An 18,935-nucleotide genomic window follows, 5' to 3' on the forward strand; every position below is an offset into this window, starting at 1 on the left:
CTGCGCGGGAGCGCTGGGCGGGCCCGCGCCGGGCGGAAGGGCGGCTCTGATTGGACAGGGCGGGGGCTGGGGGCGGGGCGCTGTGGGGCTGCGGCCGTGAGGGCGCCGGGCAGCCCGAGGGCTCAGGGTGCCGCTCCGAGAGCCCGGTCCCCTCCGCCGGCCCCCTCTCCCGGCTGAAAGGCACCGCGGAGCCCCTACCGGAGCGCCCCGGCGGGGAGAGCGCAGCGGGCAGCGGCGCGGGAGTGGTTCCGGGTCGCCGTAGCAGCGGGGAGCGGCGGCGCCATGGTGGGGAGCGGGTCGGGAGCGGGGCGCGGGGAGGGCGCGGGGCCCGCTGCGGGCTCTGACCGCCTCTCCCCCCGCAGCGCTTCCGCTTCTGCGGCGACTTGGACTGCCCCGACTGGGTGCTGGCCGAGATCAGCACGCTGGCCAAAATAGTTAAGTGCCCGCGGCCGCGGCCCCTGCCCGCGCCCCGCCGCGCGGGCCCGCTGCTCACCCTCCTTGTCCCCGCAGTCCTCGGTGAAGCTGAAGCTGATCTGCGCCCAGGTGCTGCGGGACCTGCTGGGGGAGCCCATCGAGGTAAGCCTGGGGTATCGCAGTGGGGGCGAAGTGTTTCAACGCTACAATGGCATAATCAGCAACGTGAATTAATCTCGCGTTCTGCATGCGAGCCTCAGCGTTAAGAACGCTACCGGCCTCTAGTAGTACTGATATGCATAGTAAGAGTTATTAGTATTAATGTTTAGGTTAGAATTTTAGTGTTAACAGTGGTAGTGAGTGTGTTAGCTGGTGCTGTGCTTAGGTAAGAATTGTTAGTGTTAACAGTGGTAGTGAGTGTGTTAGCTGGTGCTTACCGTGATGCTCTGCTCCCCCACAGTATGACAAGATCCTGAAGCTGACCTCAGGTGCAAAGTTAGGTGAGCACTGCTGTCCTTACCAGGATCCCCCGAGGAGCCATGCTCCAGGGGTGGGCAGCAATGTGTCTGGGGATGCCTTGCCAAGGTGACAGAGCTTGCCCTCCCTCCTGTCTGCAGAGTCAGGGGATGTGAAGGCGACCATCGCTGTGCTCAGCTTCATCCTCTCCAGTGCAGCCAAGCACAATGTAGACAGCGAGTCTCTGTCAAGCGAGCTGCAGCAGCTGGGACTGCCCAAAGGTAGGGGAGACTCGGGGTGGCACGGTGAGCCAGACGGGGTGGGATGCTGCTGACAGTTCCCACGGCGACGGAGGGCAGGCTGGCTGCTGTGCTGTCCCCCAGCGCCTCCCTTCTGTCGGTGCTGTGGCGGGGTTTGGCAGCTGCAGGTTGGTGTGGCAGAGGGGTTCCTCTCTTGTGTCCCCAGAGCATGCCAGTGGGTTGTGCCGTTCCTATGAGGAGAAGCAGAGCCCCCTCCAGGACAGGCTGAGGGCCTGCAGCCTGCGATGTGAGTGGGGTGCTGGGGCTCCCCGGGGTGTGGGGTCACCCTGCAGGAGAGAGCCGGGGCGCTGACACCATCCCCTGCCCTCCCTAGTGAGCCAGCTGGGCTCGGTGCGCTGGCGGGTGGATTACACCCTCAGCTCCAGCGAGCTGCGGGAGGTCAATGAGCCCGTGGTGCACCTCACCTTCAACGTGCGCGACAGAGAGAGTGAGGAGATGACGGCTGTCCCTGTGACACTCTCGGCCAACAAGTTCTGGGTGCTGCTGGCAGGTGAGGCACCAGGAGGGGTGGCAGCGGGGATTCTGCAGGGGGAATTGCTGCGGGAGGCACGCTGGGAAGGGGATGCTGGAAGGGATGCTGCAGTACCAGCAGCTCCCCCTCATCTCCACATCTCCGCAGAGCTGAAGCAGGCCCAGGCCATGATGAACACCCTTCTCTGAGGAGCCAGGAAAGGAGCCCGAACACGGCGGGAGGCTGCGACACTGAGCTGCGGGTCCAGATTGGTGCTCCTGCCTGGGGAGGAGAACGTTTTCCTTCCCTCCGGGCTCCCGGGAGTCCTCGGGGCAGCTCCAATAAAGTCTCGGTGACAAAGCTGAGCCGCGTCCCGCTGTGTCCGCGCCTTGTGCGGCCTCTCCCCGCGGCGGGGCTGGCAGGGCACCAACCTCCGGCTTCGCCGCGCGGCCAATGGGAGCGCGCCCCGCCCGCGCCGCAGCCAATGGGAGCGCTCGCCGCGCCCCGCGCAGCCAATGGGGGCGGGCCGTGCCGCAGGCGGCGGCGGCGGGCTCGGGCTGCGCCGTGCGGCCGCCACCATGCCCGAGTGCCCGGAGCTGCACCTGGCCGGGCGCTTCATCAACGGGGCCTGCGGAGCGCTGGTGTTCGCGGGCGGCGTGGAGCGCTCGGCCGTGGGCCGCGGCCCCGAGGTGCCCTTCCGCAGCGAGGCCTACGGCATCTCGGCCGTCGCCCGCGGCAAGGAGCTGCGGCTGACGCTGAGCGCGCTGGACCGCGCCGCCGGCCCCCCCGCGCAGGACCTGGTGTTCCGCTTCGGCATGTCGGGGTCGTTCCGGCTGTGCCCCGCCGCCGAGCTGCCCCGCCATGCCCACCTCCGCTTCCTGACCCGCGAGAGCCCCCCCCGCGCCCTCTGCTTCGTGGACCCCCGGCGCTTCGGGTCCTGGCGCCTGGGGGACGCCTGGCAGCCGGAACGCGGGCCCTGCGTCGTCTCCGAGTACCAGGCCTTCAGGTGAGCGTCCTCAGGAATGGCCCTGCTCGCTTTTGGCCGCTTTTCCTGCACGGACATGTCCAGGTGACTCTTCTTGATGGCCCTTGCAGGGAGAATGTGCTGAAGAACCTGGATGACAGGGCTTTTGACAAGCCCATCTGTGAGGTCCTCTTAAACCAGAAGTATTTCAATGGAATTGGGAATTACCTGCGTGCTGAGATCCTGTACAGGTAAGGTGGGTCGAGCACCCACTGACCTGCCACGGAGGTTTGGGCTCTCAGTTTGCTGGAGTTTGACAGCTCCTTGGCTAAGCCGGCCATGCCTCCTCACCTGGCAGACGCTGGAAGTGCCAGAAGCCAGGCTGCTGTGTAACTCTCTCAGGTTGAAGATCCCTCCCTTTGAAAAAGCTCGGACCGTGCTGGAGGCCCTGAAGGAGCAGGAGCAGGAGAGGAGGAAGAAGGTGGGGAGTACCAGGTGCTTTCACAGCAGCAGGTTTCCAGACAGTGCCAGAAGCAGGGGCTTGGTTGCCTGTGGCCCTTTGTGATGAGCTCTGCCAGTCTCCTGCCCTAAGGAAGTCTGCAAGTGTTTTAGGGGTGGGTGAGGAGGAAGAGGTGAGGGAAACAAACACCTTGCAAGCTTAAAATCTCCAGGGGGAGGCTGCAGTAAAGCCCAAGGCTGATCCTGTGGCCTCAGGGGAGAGGAAGTGGCTATTTTAAGCCTGAAAACAAACTACACGACCTGCTGCTGGTGTTTTTGTGTGTCAGCCCTCTTTCATGGCTTTGTAGCTAAGTTGGAAGCCTACTGTGTGGTGAGCTCAGGGCTATCATGTGTGGAGAGTGTGGCATCCTCTGGAGGGCAAGAGATGGGGAAGAGGATGGGAGGAGAGAGGCCGAGGAAGCAGAGGTGGCTGGCAGGTGACCTCTCTGCCCTTCTCCATGCCTGCAGGATCCTTCCCTGACGCTGAGCAAGAAGGTGAAGCTGAGGCAGGAGAACCCAGATCTCCTGGAGCTGTGCCACAGCGTGCCCATGGAGGTCATCATGGCAGGTGAGGGGACAAGACAGGTGATGGGGAATGGGGCTGGCAGGGGGGACAGGGCTTTGCACTCTCAGCATCAGGAGGTTTGGGGGGCCACCCTGACACGGTGATCACGGCTCCTGCTCTGATTCTGTCCTTTCCCTGTCTCCCCTCCCAGAGAAGCAGCTGCTTGACCCCGAGCACCCAGATTATTATGCCACCTTTAAGAACTGGCTGCAGTGTTACTTGGTGCCTGGCATGAGCTCCCTGCGTGACCGCAATGGCAGGACCATATGGTTCCAGGTAGGAGCCTGGGGCTGGGGAGCCCCCAGACCACTCCTCCAAGGGGACACTGGCCTGTTTTCTGCTTGCTGAGACTCCCATTACACTCTGTGGCTGGGGGTCTCCCTCTCCATCAAGCTCCTGGGCATGGAGGTGACAAGGACCTCCTTTGTGGTGGGCAGCCAGCTAATGGATGGCAAACAGTCTGGAGGGAAGGGGCATGTTTGGGTGGTCTGGCAGCCCTGTTCTTCCCTCCTGGGCCCTGTGTCTGGGGCCTTGCAGGTACAGGGAATGATGGCAGAGTTCCCAGGGCAAAGGGCAGGCAGAGCAAGCCCAGCTCCCCTGCCTTCCCAGGGAAACGTGGCTGATTCCCTATCACTGCAGTGGCTGGAGGATGGAGAAGGGGCAGGGATTCTGCTGCTGCTGCCTGCAGAATGACTGCACCCCAGTCAATGCTCTGTCCCTTCCTTTCAGGGAGAGCCTGGCCCCATGGCTCCCAAAGGTGAGTTTCCTCTCCCCTTCCTGTGGGACCCACTCTTGCTCCAGGAGGGCTGGAGCCTGGGAAACTCTGTTCTTGCTGTGCAGCACAAGGGCATAGGAGCAAAGCCATTCTCTGGGGTGCTGACAGGCCTGTGACAGTTGGCACTAAGGGACAGAAGCCATTTGTCCCCAAGGCATCCAAACCTGCCTGGGTTTTTCATCACTCAGAACAGCATCCCTGCAAGGTCACCGTGGGCTGTCCCTGGGGGTGCAGGCTCTGCCTCATGCTCTCCTCACCCCACATCCTCTCATGCAGGGCAGAGACCCCGCAAGACGCCCCGCAAGAAGAGCCCTCAGCTGAAGGCAGAGCCCGAGGCAGCGAGCCCCGAGGTGAGCAGCTCTGTGCCTGTCTCTGGCTGTCCTGCTGCCCGTGCCCTGCTTGGGCTGCTCACGAGTTCATGGTGATGATCCTGCATGGAATCTGTGTGCCCTGGTGGCCAAGAAGGCCAAGGACATCCTGGCCTGGCTCAGGAATGGTGAGGCCAGCAGGAGCAGGGAGGTCACTCTGCCCCTGTGCTCAGCACTGAGGCCACACCTCGAGGGCTGTGTCCAGCTCTGGCCCCTCAGGTTGGGAAGGACATGGAGGGGCTGGAGTGTGTCCAGAGGGGGCAACGAGGCTGGAGAGGGGCTGGGAACACAAACCCTGTGAGGAACAGCTGAGGGAACTGGGGTGCTCAGCCTGGAGGAGACTCAGGGGTGACTTTATCACTCTCTACAACTTCCTGAAGGGTGCCTGTGCTCAGCTGGGGCTGGGCTCTCCAGCAGCACTGACAGAACCACAGGACACAGTCTCAACCTGCACCAAGGGAAATTTTGGCTGGATAGCAGGAGAAAGTTTTTCACAGAAGGAGTGATAAAGTTCTGGAATGGCTGCCCGGGGAGGTGCTGCAGTCCCCATTCCTGGGTGTTGTGTTTAACAAAGCCTGGATGTGGCACTGGGTGCCAGGGTTTAGGTGAGGTGTCAGGGAACAGGTTGGACTCGATCTTGAAGGTCTCTTCCAACCTCATCATTCTGTGATTAATTTCCCACCTTGGTAATCTCTGGCTCTGACACCCACCCAGGTCACCCCACGTGCCTCGAAGCAGCGCCGCAGGGCTGCAGCAAAACCCCTGAAGTCAGAGGAGAAGGAGGAGGAAGAGCAGGAAGAGCAGGCTGACGGGCCAAGGAAGGGACGTGCTCGTGGGAGGAGGACAGTGGCTGCTGCTCCAGCCTCGCCTGAGGTGCCTCAGAGTGTCAGAAGAAGCCGCCGGATATCTGCTCACAGGGGCAGAGGTGAGCCTGGCCCTGGGGCTCTGGTGCACACCTGGGGGCTGTGGGACAGCTCCCTTGTGGCAAGGGGACAGAAGGACAGGACAGGAGCCCACGGGGCAGAGCCAGATACCCCCTTGCCTTGACTCATGTCGTTCTTCCTTCTCTAGGTGCAGCCCCTGCTGTGTGACTGTCACCTGCTGCCACCTCCTGAGGGGCATTTAAGGGGCAAGAGGAGCTCAGGCAAGGCCTGGCCACGGACCAGGGTTAGTGCTAGTGAAAACAGAGCTGCTCCCTCCCTGTGCTCACAATTGTTTGCTACTGTGGCATCCTGCCACTGTGGGAGGGAGAAGCTGAGCCTGGTGATGGGGCTTTTCCTGCTGTCCACAGGCATTTCAGGGGAAAAAGGGCCAGGACCACGTGTTGTGCTGGACTCTGACTCTTCCCTCTCCTTCTTCCTTTTCTAGCTGCTGATCCAACCACTGTTTTTAGCTGACTAATAAAGTATTTTGTGTAGAAATCATGGTGCATGCCTTTTCCTGCGAAGGATAAATCCCTCTGTGCCCAGCCTCTTCCCCACAGGGGCTGATGCAGACTTCCCCTCCACCTCATCCCCCCAAAATAAAGGCAAGTTCAGCCTCCCCAGTGCCAGGAGTGAGATCCTGCTCAGGCAGACACTAAAAGAGCAACTACAGCAAATACCTGGGAGGAGGCAGGTAAAAGCAGTTACCTGGAAACAAGTTAAGAAAACAGGCTGGAGCTTGTTTTTATGTAATTCTCTTGATTTTTTTTTTTGTGTTTCCTCTTCTGCAAGGGCAGTGCAAGGGACAGGCAGGGGGAGAAGGGAAGGAGTGGAGTGTGGTTTTACACTCACTGATGGACAAGATGAAGGCTGTGACACAGGAGTCACTGTGTAAGCTGCTGGTCCCAAAACCTCTATGGCTAGAGCAGAACCCGTGCAGGTCCACCAGCCTGTCTGCACCTTTGTCCACACTTAAATGAGCTCAAAACTCACTCAAGACCACCCACCCTGGCCAGGCAGTGGGCAGCAGTCCTTCCCTGAGGAGCAGGGTTGTTCAAGCACTGCTCTCCAACACCTGGGTGCAGTTCAGGGGCACAGTGCCTTCCCCTTCCCTGGAACGGCTGCCTTGCACAGGGATGGGGAACAGCTCAGTCTGCAGTCTGAGCTCCCAGTGCTGATCCAGGCGGCTGCAGCAGCAGCAAGGGGCAGTGTCTGGTGTCAGCAGCTGCAGAGCAGGAGGACGGAGAGCACGCGGAAGGGTGTGAAGGAAAGCCTCAGCCCCTGCTGCTCCAGCTGCAGGCGGCCCTGCGCAACCGGCCGCTCCAGCAGGTCACAGCTGGGGGACAAAGCACAAGGCTGAAGGACTGTTCTCCATCCCCACACACCCCCAGCCCTTCTGCACGGACTCACAGCATCGCCTCCTTAACGGGGAGCGAGGTCTGGAGCCAGGCGGTGACTGTGCTGCCATGGGCCTCGTAGAGCCGAACCACCACAGCCTCAGGTCTGTCCTCGGCCTTGGGGGGAGTTCAGACACATGAGACAGGCACAGCCTCTCCAACACAAGTTGCTGTGCTCAGCTGAGCCTGACCACCAGTCACTGTGGGGGAAAGAGCTGCTCAACAGCAGCACCTTAGCCCCTCTGCCCTCCCGTCCTCCACCCCAGCACCTGCCTGCTTGACAGTCTCCAGCACGATGGCAGGTGAGCTGACAGAGAAGGCACTCCAGGCTGGGCACTGGGCACAGCTGGCTGGCACCATGTGGAGGGGGAAATTCAAGTTGTAGGCTTGCTGAATCACACCGGCCTCCTGGAAGGAACCTGCAGCACAAGAACCCCTCTCTGGTCAGGCTCTGTACACACAGCCAGAGGCACGCTCACCCCAAGGCTCACTGGAGCAGCTCCCACCCTGCATGGCCCCACGGGGCCCAGCTCTGTCACTCACCCCGGTGAGGCATCACAGCGTAGGTGAACTGGTGGTGCCCAATGTCTGCTGTGGCATCAGGGGACTTGGGTGCTCTCAGCCTAAGGCAACGTGAGGTTAGTGAGACCAGTGCCTTGGCAGCACCGTCACCCAAAGCACTGTGACAACTGTTTCCCTTGCTACCTCAAGGCTGGGCCCTCAAGTGGAAGCAAACACGGAGATCAGTGCCTTGGCAGCACCCACTGTCACCCAAAGCACTGTGACAACTCCTTCCCTTGCTACCTCAAGGCTGGGCCCTCAAGTGGAAGCAAACACGCAACAGCAAATAGACCCTGGACAGTCCCAGAAGCTAAAAAAACTGGGGTGTCATCCTGTGAAAATTGCAGCTGATGGAGTCAAACTGAAATAGGCAGTTTCTTTTGGCTTTGTAGGCACCCATAACATTAACATTCCTGTTCCTTTCCTCTCTTTAAACCTCCCTTCCTGGGGTATGTTTTGGTTAGCAACAGAAAAGCTACCTGCTACAAATATGAATCTGATCTCTTCTGAATTATCTTTGAGCACAGTTCACAGGAATTAGTTCTAACTAAGATAATGTAAGTCAGCCAAATTCACAGAAAACAGCCACCCACTAGACAATTTCCTTGTTATAACTAAGGTCATTTAGGAGCAGGTGTTGCTTTGACTTCCAAGGGCCACCTCAGAAGGCAGAGCAGCACAGCAGCCCCCCTCACCCATCCCTAACTCACAGGGAGAGGCTGAGGATGTTCCTATGGGCCGACGCTCCGTACTTGCAGTCGTTCAGCAGAGCTACCCCAAAGTCATGCTCAGAGAGATCCAGCCACTTGTGAGACCACACCTGCAGCAGGCACCAAGGGATGTGCTCACCACACGGAGCTGCTGCCTGGAAGAGGAGCAGCTCAGCCCCAGGAGCAGAGCAGCTCCCTGCTCACCTCGAACCGAGCCCAATCCCAGGACGTGTTCCAGTGCGTTGGGCGCTGCAGGTGCCCGAACTGGATCTCGTAGGTAGCGTTGGTGCTGCGGACCTGCACAGGGAACTCCACCTTCAGGAACTTGTGAGCCTCCTTCCACTCCACCTAAATGTGGCAGCAGAAGGATGTCACCATGGGGGACTGACAGGCAGACACTGCACTTCTCATGTCCTGGTGTGCAGCAGCCAGTGCACGTCAGCTACAACAAAAACACACCAGAGTCTCCACACGGATGAACTGGTGGGTCCCACTTCCACCCATGGCCCTTGGGACCCACAGCCTAGGGCTGCTTGCTGCAGGGGAGGACAGGCAGCAGGGGACTCCAGGGAAGAAAACAGGGAGAGGGGATATAATTCAGGCACAAGGTTCAGCTCCCCAGCTCCCAGCTGCACAGGATGTTAGTGTCACAGAGCTGGGGCCAAACCTGGGTCAGGAAGCGGAGGTAGGGGCACATGGCGTCCAGGATGATCTCCTGGGTTAAGGTGCTGCCTTTCCCGACCTGCAGGGAGAACCTCACACTTCCCCGCAGGCCCCCAGCCTGGGTGATTTCCAGAGGCTTCAGCAGTGTTGTCACTGGCTTCCTAGAGACAGGAATGAAGGCAGAGATAGTCTCAGCCTGGTAGATCCAGGTTTCCAAATCCCAACGCAGCCACCCACACAGCAGGCACTCACTTCTCCAGAGTGAATGCTCTCCTACAGCTAGGACTGACAGGGAGGCAAGAATCTCAGGGCAAAGCCAAAACCCAAGTGCTGCATGCACTGCTCCTCTACCTGGTTTCCAGGTGATAATCCATGACATCCCAGGCATCCCAGTAGAGGGGAACATCATCAAAGAGTGCAAACTGGTTGGCATAGCAGCCATCTGGGACTGACTCTCTGAAAGAAAGTGGAACAGGATAACAGCAGCATCAGAAGAACTGGCAGTGGAGAAAGGTGCACAGTGAGGAGTCCTGGGAGAGGTTTGAGGAGCTCAGGGCCAGGAGCTGGGTGACACAGACCTCCCTGAGTCCAGCAGCTGCAGCGAGGTCAGGTGCCCCATCGTGTCCAGGCAGACAGCAATTACCCCATTCTCCATGGTAATGGAGCCATCCTCCTTGGGAAAAGGCCAGAAACAGGTGTCACAGACCCACACCTGTGGGAGCTGAGTGCCTCCAATGCAAATTTAATATGTGGATTCCTTAGATTTCTCCTCCTTTCAACCCTAACCCTGATTTCTCCTCAAACAACCTCTGACGTGGGGAACACAGACCTGAGGAAATCTGCCTTGTGCTCACCTGTTTCCTCACTGCCACAGGCTGAGGAGGCACAAATGGCTCCTGCACTAGGGCATAGCCCATGCTGGGGACTGTCACCAGAGCTGGAAAGCAAAGAGGTTCTGTTCCAACACTCACCCCAGACCGAACCCCACGTGACACGACTGCTGCCCTGCTGCTGTCATGTCACATCTACCGCCTCCTCCCATACCCTCCTCTTCTTCATGCATCCTTCACAGGACTTCATCCCCTTTCAAGCTGTCCAAAGAACAAATGGAACAGTCAATAAAACCCTCCCCAGGGGAGGGAAAGGCAGAGTATTTCCCTGTTAGCTATCCCTGCCCCTGTAAGGAGCTCTGCTACAAGAGTTCTGCCCAGGTCAGACATACCCAAAGTCTCTGCTCCGTCTGGCCCAGGCCTGGAGATCACCTCGGTGCGTTCCCAGCACAGCGTGTTCAGCACCAGGGTGCTCGGGGTGCTGCATGCCCCAGGCTGCAGCAGATCCCTGCACAGGGATTGCACAGCCTCCTCCTGCAGCTGAGCACCAGCCCTGCGGATCTCTGCAAAACAAAAGGGCCTGAGCTGGCTCTGAGAGAGCTTCTGGCACTCCCCGTGCAATGTACACACACTTTATCTCCTTCCAAGCTACAATTGCTAATTATCATTAATTATTATTATCTATTAGTGATTCAAGTGTATAATTATTCTGAACTTTGTTATTACAAGATTACAATGAGCTGTGCCAGCTCAGCTGGAAAATTCTGGTTACCAAAGCTCCTGCAAACACCCCTGGGCAGGCAGAAACAAACCTTGGTGGGAGTCTATCCTGGCATGCCAGCAGCAAGCAGAAAAGCCAATAAACTGGCATGGTTCTCAATCCCTTGGCTTCCCTGCTAATCTAACACTATTTCAGACATGTCTGCTGAGCTGGCCCTGGCAGTCCAGGGCTGGAACCTCCCCACAGCCCCACCAGGCAGGGCCTGCTCCCACAGGTGAGCACCCTCCTAGCCAAACTCCCTGCTCACCTGTGTAGTATTGTAGGGCATCCTCAACCACCAGCTGGATGCAGCTGCCTGGCAGGACATCGTGGAACTGGTTGAGCAGCAATAACCTAAAACAGAGAGCAGAAACCAGGGAAGAAAGTGGCAGAGAGCACCAGACTTGTGCTGGCTTAGAACAAGCTCTTCTCTCAAACAAGAGCCTGTTTGCAAGACAGACAAACTTAGTTACTGTTCCTTATTCCCCCGTTACCCAGCACTGGAGAGAAAAGGGTTTTTTCCACAGCATTCTTTAAATCCCTTTATGTTAGGGCTTGTCAGCTGCCATCTCAGTAAACCACAACCACGGGCAGTAAGAGCTATTTGTTTTTACCCCCCAGGGCTATGAGATACCTTGTTGCACAAGCTCAAACAAGCCAAAACTGGGTAGGAAGCAGCTTCAGTAAGAAATGAAGCTTGCAGACAGCGGAACAGTGAGGGTTTGGAGTTATCTTTCAGCAGACAAGCCAAGCAAAGCAACAAACTGTTTCCAGGTAGATTTCTGATCAGTTTATGGCAGGGGTTGTGTACACACAGCGCTGCAGCACTGAACTCTGCCCCAGTACCACCAGTGCTCCTATACTCACTCACCTCCAGAGCTGCTGGAGCTGGCTGGCAGGATACTGGAACGCTGTGTCCTGAGCCACAGCCAGGCTGCTGAGCACTTCCACGTCATGGAGAATCCGCTCACACTCCCGATTCCCCTTCTTTATCTGGTGCCAGTTAAGGACAGATGGAAGATGCTCAGGAAATGGGTAGCTGGGAGTGGAACTCTCACGCCAGCAGCAGAATCCCAGCTCCAGTGCAGGAGGATTGGCTGCTTGCAGGTGTTGTGAGTTTGCATGGCCCCCTTGCTGGGAGCGGGACCCTCACCTGGGCCTGCGTGGTGTAGGTGCCATTGTGCAGCTCCAGGAAGAGCTCTCCCACCCAGGTGCACAGCTGGGATGACTCCTTCTCCAAGACAGAAAAGAGTTGGTCAGGGGTGGAGATCTGCACCCTGTGGGACAGACACACAGACAGTGATGAGCTGGGGAGAAGCCTGTGACATGGCTAATGGTGTATCTGGGCTGGAAAGGTGACAGGCCTCAAAAACTGCAACACAACCACACAGAGTATTCCCCTCACCCTTCTCCCACCCCTCTCCTGTGAGCCTGTCCCTCTCCCGTGGACATGCCCCAGGCAGGTGGTGACTGCCAGGCACAGCTGCTGTGCTGGCCATTCACCCCACAGCTCTCCTGAGGGGTCACAAGCAGTCCATGCCTGCCCTGTGAACATGTTCTTACAGCTCTTGATGGAGAGATTCCATCCCCTGAAAATCCTTCCCAGCCTTCTGCTTGCCCATCTCCCTGCCCTTCTCCCTTTCTTTTGGCATTGCCAAAGGCCAGGCCCGGCTCAAAGCAGATGCCCCTGCCAGGAGAGAGGATGGGAGCTCTGCTCTCACCTGGGCAGCCCATCTGTGTTACTCATTCTTTTCATCCTGTCCAGCATCTTCTGCGTGGGTCCCCCTCCTCCATCCCCAAAGCCAAAGAGGAATGCGCTGTGGTTCACACGGCCTTTGTCCTTGTTGTTCTTCACTGTTTTCAGCATCTGCAGGGATTTTTGGGCAGCTGCAATTCCCTGGCAGCCAGCCCCAGCTCCCACAGCTCCACACAAGAAAGCCAGGTCAGTCTTTAGGGTGAAAAGCCCAGTCCCGCTCCTCTTCCCTGGCCCAAAGTGCCTAAATTAGGCACGGGCACATCTTGGAGTCAGGCACCCCAGCAGCCTTTGTCCAACAATGCTCCCAGATATCCTGCTCCCTTCCCAGGCAGTGCCCTCTCCCAGGAGCCCCACAGCTGGCCTCAGGGGGCTGGCACTGCCCTTCCAATGCAGGTCTGGCAACTTCACTCACCTCTGCCACTCGCCCCTGCATCCCATAGGAATCACCAGGGGGGAAATGGGTCAGGACCTGGGAACCGTCAATGCCTTCCCAGAAAAAGGTGTGATGCTGGAGGGGAGAGAAGGGAAAATGTGGTGCACAAGAGCATGTCAGAGCCTCTTCAGGATTCAAACTGGGCCTTCACTTTCTCTTCTGGGAGGTGCAGGATGCCCTGATGGATCAGTTCAAGGAGAGGACAAGAACAGGGAATGCCACCAAGGCAGGGGCTGGATTTGCTGTCTGTTGGACCTGCACACAAGTCACAGCTTCCTGTCTGGAAGCAGAGGGAATATCTAGGCCAGGGACATGGCTGGGATCTCTAATCACGTCCTTCCTCTCTCCTAAAGCCTGGCAGGACATCACTAGCCACCAAAACCTAGTGGCCTTTGGAAGCAGGGCCTGTGTTAGGTGAACTCAAGAACTGTGGAACCAACAGGTCCAGCCCTGCAGAAGACTCCAGCACCCACAGTCCATCCCCAGGGGAGAAGGCAGCACAGCTCACCGGGAAGGAGTTCACCAGGTTCCAGCTGAGCTTCTGCGTGAGGAAGCGCTGGATGCCACAGCCACGCATCAGCTGGGGCAGCTGGGCTGAGTACCCAAACGTGTCTGGCAGCCAGAACTGCGGGCACAGCAGCAGAGGGACACACACAGGTCAGCCCAACCTCACAAAGAGCAAGGGCTGCAAGGAGATGGTGGGCAGGGAAGGCGTGATGGAAAAGAACAAGTACCTCTGAGCAGATCCGGCCAAACTGCTCCTGGAAGAACCTCTGTCCCTGCAGAAACTGCCGCACCATGGACTCCCCACTGGGCAGGTTCCCATCCTGGGGGAAGGCACAGGGAGTCCATGAGGAAAGCCAGGCACAGGGAAGGAGAGATCTTGTAAGAGCCCCATTCCCACCCACCTGACCTGGCAGATTGTGGGGAGAACCTCAGCAGGGCTTGGCAGAGGGAAAAGGAGAAACACCCTAGGGAGTCTCAAGCTCCTTTCTCAGGGAATGATTTGGGAGAATTGTACTTTTGCCAGGCTGGACACTTCAGACAGATGGCCTGGAGACCATCACCGACCAGACAGGCTCAGCAAAGGCTCTGCTCTCCCTGCAGTGTCAGGCCTCGCCCCAGAGCATGGCACAAGGAGGCTGTGGCAAGCCAGGCTCGCCATGCTACTCACCATTTCCACCCAGGTGCCTCCCACAGGAATGAACTGTCCCCTGGCCACGAGGTGCTGAATGCGCGCGTAGAGCGCGGGGTAGCGGCTGCGCACCCACTCGAACTGCTGCGCCTGCAGAGCACAGGGATCAGCCCCAGCTCCCCACACCCCTCTCCCTGCAGCACTTCTGCTTTGTTACGTGGTGGAACGCAAGCCTCTTTGAGCTCCTCAGAGAGAGGGATGGATGCAGGGGTTGAATTAAAGTCTTTTGAGAAATTAAGATATATTAAGCCACATAGATATGAAGCAGAAGTGTAGGTTTAAGTTTTAAGTAAGTACAAGTTACAGTTTTAAGTAAATAGAAATATATTTTAAGTACCTTAAGAAACTGCATTAGCTAGTAAAGGCCCTAAGGCCTAGTTTAAAGTTCAGTAACTTAGCTCCAGACATATCAAAAACATAGCAGAACTTTGACTGTGTCTCCAGAACAGACAGAACTACATGTGTAAACAGACAGAAGTATTCATGTTAATAGATAAACTTATACATGTAAATTTTAAGTAAGATAACAGATGGTATATTTGCGTAAATAGATAATATTGTCTACATAGTTTTTTTAGGTAAGAACTGACACTAGTTTCGTACTACATTCAAATATTAGAATTAAGTTTAGATTGGTTTTGAAAGAATGTTTTAGAATCGTGCTTTTAGCTGACTGGCTGTTTTGTGTACAAAAATCCCCCTGTATTAAAAGGAACAAGAAGAAGAAGACAAGAAGAAAGAAGGCTGTGGCTGTTTTGTGTATGAAAATCCCCCTCTATTAAAAGGAACAAGAAGAAGAAGACAAGAAGAAAGAAGGCTGTGGTTGCTGCTGCTGTTCCTGCACAAAGCCTGGGACTCTATACCAGAGAGCAGCTGTTGCAGCTGCAGCTCTTGCTTGGGATTCTATGCCAGAAAGCTTTTAGCATGGATTTTAATACTTTAGCATGGACTTTTAACACCTTGAACTCTTTGCCTTCGAGACTGATGTATTCATGCAATAAACAACTTTATAGCAAATGACAGCTGCTCTTGTCTCCTTGAAGACCCCAGACCCAAAACAGCCTCGACAGTTACATCCCCCGACCTCCTTCTGCTGGAGAAGCAACATGCCACGAGCAGAGGAGAGGTGTCCAGAGGGAGATCACTCACCTGGGAGCAGGCAAAGGTGAGCTCTGGATTGTGCTCCATCAGATGGACCACGGTGACCCAGCTCCGGGCGCACTTACGGATGGTCTCCTCGTAGGGCCACAGCCAGGCTGCAGGGACAGGCATGGCCCCACCATGGTTATTACCTAACACAAGCTCCCCACAGAGCTGGAACCTCTCTGAAACCCCTCCTGGGATGGGAAATCGAGGGCTGAAGCCCAACAGGTGGAAGACAGCAAGCTGTAATTCATCCCTCATGCCCAGTCCCATGAGTGTTCCAAAGGGAACAGACCCACACTGCCCCAGTGACAAACCAGCAATGTGGCAGCACAGAGAGCCCATTCCCTCCTCTCAAGGCGTGGTATCCTGTGCCTGGAGCCCAAGGGCAGCCTGTTCTCCCTTTGGGCAGCTCCCCCTGGCCTCCAGGTGAGAGGAGAGGGAGTGCTGTGCTGCTCTCACCAGAGTCAATGTGGCAGTGCCCCATGGCATGGATGGTGTGCTGGCTCTCGCCGTTCCTCTGGCTGAAGATGGCTGCAGCCAGGCCACGTGCAGCAGGGAAGGTGGAGGGGTCCGTAACATCACACACGTTGACCATCTGGTTGGCAGTGTACAGTGCCTGGAAACTCCTCTGGTTTTCCTCCCCGAGGAGCTGGGGTTGAGAGGGATAAAAGTATGACTGGCCACTGTACCAGCTCAGATGTCACCTGCCTCCAGGAGAACTTGCTACCTCCTTTCAACATCTGTCTCAGGCAGTCATAACAGGTAAACACCATGTCTCTGCTTCACAAGCACAGCCTTTTGCCTTTTCTCACATGCCTTCCAATTCCAGGTTCCACATATGCCCATTCCAGGGGACCTTGGTTAACATATCCTGCTTTGGAGCAGAAAGTGGATGAAAAAACACCTGGGGCTTCTCTCAATTCAGCTTTCTCCTACTCTAGAATATCCTGAGTTGGAAGGGACCCAGAAGGATCATCAAACCCAGACAGTGTCAATTGTGCTAAAGCAGAAGCAGCAAACGTTTTCTCCTCCAAGGTCTCAGGTCACAGAACAGCCAGAGGAGGAGATGCGTGAAGCTGAGGAAAAGGTGAAAGAAGGGAAGAAGAGCTCCCAGACCTGAGCCATGTCCAGCAGTATTTCCATATCCACCAGCAGTTCATAGACATCTCTGTTGAAGACAACCAGCTCAGCCTTGCTCAGGGTAACCCTCCTGTCTGGGTCTGGAGGGGCGATCATGCTGCCCTTGCCAGCTCCAAAGAGCCCATTGCAGGCCAGCTCCACGTACAGTGTCAGGCTGTGGGGACAGAGGAAACCATCAGGGAGCAGTCACAGGCACCAGGACACAGACAAGGATGTGTGTGTCCCTGGCCTCTTGGCTTCCAATAACACCAAGGTCCCCCAGCAGTGGGGGGCTCTGGCTTGCCTGACCACCCACCTGTGGGGCTCTGACTCTTTCAGGCTTCTTGTCAGGATGTAGCTGGTCTTCTCACCTTCCTTGGTCAATCCCTGCACAGGAAGATGGCACATTCAGCACAGGTCCATGACAGCAGGCTGGATGGGCAGGACAAGATACCCCAAAGTCCAGCTGGACAGAGGGGCTGGTCCTACAGGCTGTGGGATAATTGTTGGCACAAGAACAGGAACCACAGAACATGTCAGGGGTGCCAAAGGTCACCACTGTGTACACAGCAGGGCACCTGGCACGCCCCTGATCCGTGTCTCCATACCTGGACAGGCTGGGCATCTCGCCACACCATGCCCTCCCCATCGCTCTCCCAGACGAAGTGCACTTCCCGCCCTGCCCATGCCGGGGGGATGCTCAGCTCCACCTTAAACCAGCACGTCTCCCATCTGGAAGAGAGCAGGCAGCAACCTCAGTCCACTGTGTGACCTTCTCCCGAGAGAAAGCACGCTTCCTCAGAGCCCTCCACTGAAAAACCAGAGTGGGGACAGCCCATGAGTTTGATGGGATTCACAGACCTGATTTAACCTGTGCCCTTCTGGACCCCCAGAGAAACCAACAGTGGCACCTTGTCTGCCCACTGCTGGGTAAGAATCTCCTCCCAAACTTGACAAGCAAACACAGAAGCGTCAGAGACACAACCATGGTCACAAGGAGCTCTCAGCAGAAACCAGCAAGAAACTTGTCCCTTCCCTCATGAAACCTCCCTTAGGGCTTCGGAGCAGCCACCGCCAAGCACTCAGCAGCAAAGATCAACTCATGTCTTCAGCAGGGAGAGCTTGTGAGGACTCACCCACACTCTGAGACACGAGCTGCGAGCCCAGCACGGGCACAGCACCACCGAGACCCGCTACTCACGCGGGCCCGAAAGACTCTCCCACTCGAGCCGGCCCGAACTCCTGCGCCACGGCCTCCTCGTACGGGATGCGCCGCGGAGTCTGGAAGTAGGAGAGCGATGCCGGCGGACAGCGATCCCCAAAAAGCCTGTGGTGGGAGACGGCCAGGACACATCAGTCCCGCTTGGGCTAGCCCGGGGTGGTGCAGAGAGCTTTCACAGCACGGCTGAATCGCCCTGCCGCCACCCAGCACCTCAGTGCTATGAACAGATCGCTGAGTGACACAGGGCCCTGCTGAGCCCGGGTGGGCAGGGCAGGGCAGGGGGCTGAGGGGCTGTGCCGGGTGCCCAGGGGCAGCGCTCCATGCCGACCAAGGAAGGAGTGAGAATGTGTCACTGTGTGTGTGTGTGTGTGCGCGTGTGTGAGATGTGTCCCCTCAGCGTGAGTCCACTGAGCTCCCCGAGTCCCCGCACCCACGGCCGGCAGCGCCCCGGCGCAGCGTCCCCACCCTGAGGGGACGCACCGGAGCCCGTCCCGGCCAGCGCCCCGGGGGTGTCCCGGAGAGTCCCCCCGCCGCCCACCTGCCCCGCAGGTTGCAGTCGGTGAAGTAGGTGTCGGAGAGGAACTTCTCCACTCGCTCCAGGGCCGTCCGCCGGTTCTTGATCGCGGCCATGGCACCGGCCGAGCCCCCGCCCCGCCCCGCGCTGAGCTGCGCAGGCGCGGCCGAGCCCGGAGCACGGAGCCCACAGCCCGGAGCCCGGAGCCCGGAGCCCACAGCCCGGACAGGCTGGGAGCAGAGCTGGGATGTCAAATGGAGCACCAGAGGCAGAGGTCTCCCTGTGATGTGTCCCAGGACAGGCAGGCACAGCACCCTTCTGGCACAGGACCCCACCAAGCAGCAGCAGCAGTACTGCCAAGCTGGCCAGAAGTCTAAACCACCGAAGATCTTCCCTTCCACATCACCTTGAGCCTACACCACAATAAAAAAGGGGGGGAAATAATAGGGGAGCGTGTGTGACACCTTTGGAATGGAAGAGGACACATGAGAGCCCCTCTGCCTGGTTACAGCAAAGGAGAAAGGAGACGGGTGATTTATTGCTAGCAAAGTGTGAAAAGCCCTGCTGGGCTCTTGCTTCTCTCCCTCTTCTCCACAGGAGGCTCCCATTCCAGACCTGCCTGCTGTGCACTGGCTGCCTGTGACTGCCACCCCGGCTCCAGGTGTCCCCTCCAGCCCTGCTCCCCGCCAGGGAAGGAGCTGTGGTGGCAGGAGAGAACCTGGAACTAGATGATATTTAAGGTTCCTTCCAGCCCAGGCTGTTCTGTGAGTCTGTGAACCTGCTGTCTCAAAACACAGCGAGTCCCTGGGAGGGGCTGAAGCTGTGGCAGAGCCCTGCTCGTGGCTCCCTGTCCAGGGGATGGAAGCCACTCCAGGTGTGCAGGATGGATTTTTGC

The 18,935-nt window shown here is 57.6% G+C and overlaps 3 protein-coding genes across 8 annotated transcripts; 2 read left to right on the plus strand and 1 right to left on the minus strand.

Annotated features, from left to right (window-relative positions):
- The first annotated feature begins 82 nt into the window (after window positions 1–82).
- On the plus strand, window positions 83–2,006 carry COMMD4 (COMM domain containing 4). The gene is made up of 8 exons (XM_039732384.1): window positions 83–285; window positions 363–434; window positions 511–576; window positions 875–914; window positions 1,032–1,151; window positions 1,336–1,416; window positions 1,504–1,680; window positions 1,810–2,006. Exons 1-8 carry the CDS (start codon window positions 283–285, stop codon window positions 1,848–1,850), a joined length of 600 nt encoding a protein of 199 aa, XP_039588318.1. The 5' UTR covers window positions 83–282; the 3' UTR covers window positions 1,851–2,006.
- A 117-nt stretch (window positions 2,007–2,123) lies between these two features.
- Window positions 2,124–6,240, plus strand: NEIL1 (nei like DNA glycosylase 1). Of its 5 annotated transcripts, none has more exons than XR_005630205.1 (10): window positions 2,124–2,647; window positions 2,737–2,856; window positions 3,008–3,086; window positions 3,572–3,671; window positions 3,820–3,944; window positions 4,398–4,425; window positions 4,720–4,793; window positions 5,526–5,736; window positions 5,883–5,978; window positions 6,103–6,230. XR_005630205.1 is itself a non-coding variant. In XM_039732243.1 (9 exons), the coding sequence occupies exons 1-9, from the start codon at window positions 2,157–2,159 to the stop codon at window positions 5,900–5,902; spliced, it is 1,248 nt and encodes a 415-aa protein (XP_039588177.1). In that variant the 5' UTR covers window positions 2,124–2,156; the 3' UTR covers window positions 5,903–6,240. The 5 variants fall into 5 exon arrangements, 2 of the variants coding, with proteins under 2 accessions (XP_039588177.1, XP_039588194.1); XR_005630204.1 differs by having other exon boundaries at window positions 6,180–6,230; XM_039732243.1 differs by having other exon boundaries at window positions 5,883–6,240.
- Window positions 6,241–6,482: 242 nt separating this feature from the next.
- MAN2C1 (mannosidase alpha class 2C member 1) lies at window positions 6,483–18,178 on the minus strand. 2 transcript variants are annotated; one of them, XM_039732045.1, is made up of 26 exons: window positions 18,065–18,178; window positions 17,506–17,631; window positions 16,913–17,036; window positions 16,621–16,691; window positions 16,302–16,479; window positions 15,645–15,834; window positions 15,189–15,295; window positions 14,019–14,129; window positions 13,579–13,671; window positions 13,353–13,469; window positions 12,824–12,919; window positions 12,377–12,522; window positions 11,809–11,932; window positions 11,527–11,648; window positions 10,924–11,009; window positions 10,288–10,458; window positions 9,920–10,002; window positions 9,644–9,738; window positions 9,417–9,521; window positions 9,070–9,226; window positions 8,607–8,750; window positions 8,403–8,512; window positions 7,675–7,754; window positions 7,405–7,550; window positions 7,145–7,248; window positions 6,483–7,070 (listed from the first exon to the last, which is right to left on the minus strand). In XM_039732045.1, exons 1-26 carry the CDS (start codon window positions 18,154–18,156, stop codon window positions 6,953–6,955), a joined length of 3,096 nt encoding a protein of 1,031 aa, XP_039587979.1. In that variant the 5' UTR covers window positions 18,157–18,178; the 3' UTR covers window positions 6,483–6,952. The 2 variants fall into 2 exon arrangements, 1 of the variants encoding a protein (XP_039587979.1); XR_005630192.1 differs by lacking the exon at window positions 7,675–7,754 and having other exon boundaries at window positions 6,929–7,070.
- Window positions 18,179–18,935: the final 757 nt, after the last annotated feature.

The sequence above is a fragment of the Passer montanus genome, unplaced genomic scaffold (assembly GCF_014805655.1).
Source record: "Passer montanus isolate IOZ18808 unplaced genomic scaffold, ASM1480565v1 scaffold111, whole genome shotgun sequence".
Taxonomy (NCBI): Eukaryota; Metazoa; Chordata; class Aves; order Passeriformes; family Passeridae; genus Passer; species Passer montanus.

Bases quoted from the DNA above. Each gene is read 5' to 3' on its own strand.
- COMMD4 (XM_039732384.1), top strand. The intron at 1,152-1,335 runs GTAGGGGAGACT...TTGTGTCCCCAG, and splicing joins GCAGCTGGGACTGCCCAAAG to AGCATGCCAGTGGGTTGTGC. The intron at 1,417-1,503 runs GTGAGTGGGGTG...TGCCCTCCCTAG, and splicing joins GAGGGCCTGCAGCCTGCGAT to TGAGCCAGCTGGGCTCGGTG.
- NEIL1 (XM_039732243.1), top strand. From the start codon at position 2,157: ATGGGGGCGGGCCGTGCCGCAGGCGGCGGCGGCGGGCTCGGGCTGCGC. The intron at 3,087-3,571 runs GTGGGGAGTACC...CCATGCCTGCAG, and splicing joins AGCAGGAGAGGAGGAAGAAG to GATCCTTCCCTGACGCTGAG. The intron at 5,737-5,882 runs GTGAGCCTGGCC...TTCCTTCTCTAG, and splicing joins ATCTGCTCACAGGGGCAGAG to GTGCAGCCCCTGCTGTGTGA.
- MAN2C1 (XM_039732045.1), bottom strand. From the start codon at position 18,156: ATGGCCGCGATCAAGAACCGGCGGACGGCCCTGGAGCGAGTGGAGAAG. The intron at 16,692-16,912 runs GTATGGAGACAC...CTTCCTGTGCAG, and splicing joins GAGATGCCCAGCCTGTCCAG to GGATTGACCAAGGAAGGTGA. The intron at 9,522-9,643 runs GTCTGTGTCACC...ACTTTCTTTCAG, and splicing joins CAGCTGCTGGACTCAGGGAG to AGAGTCAGTCCCAGATGGCT.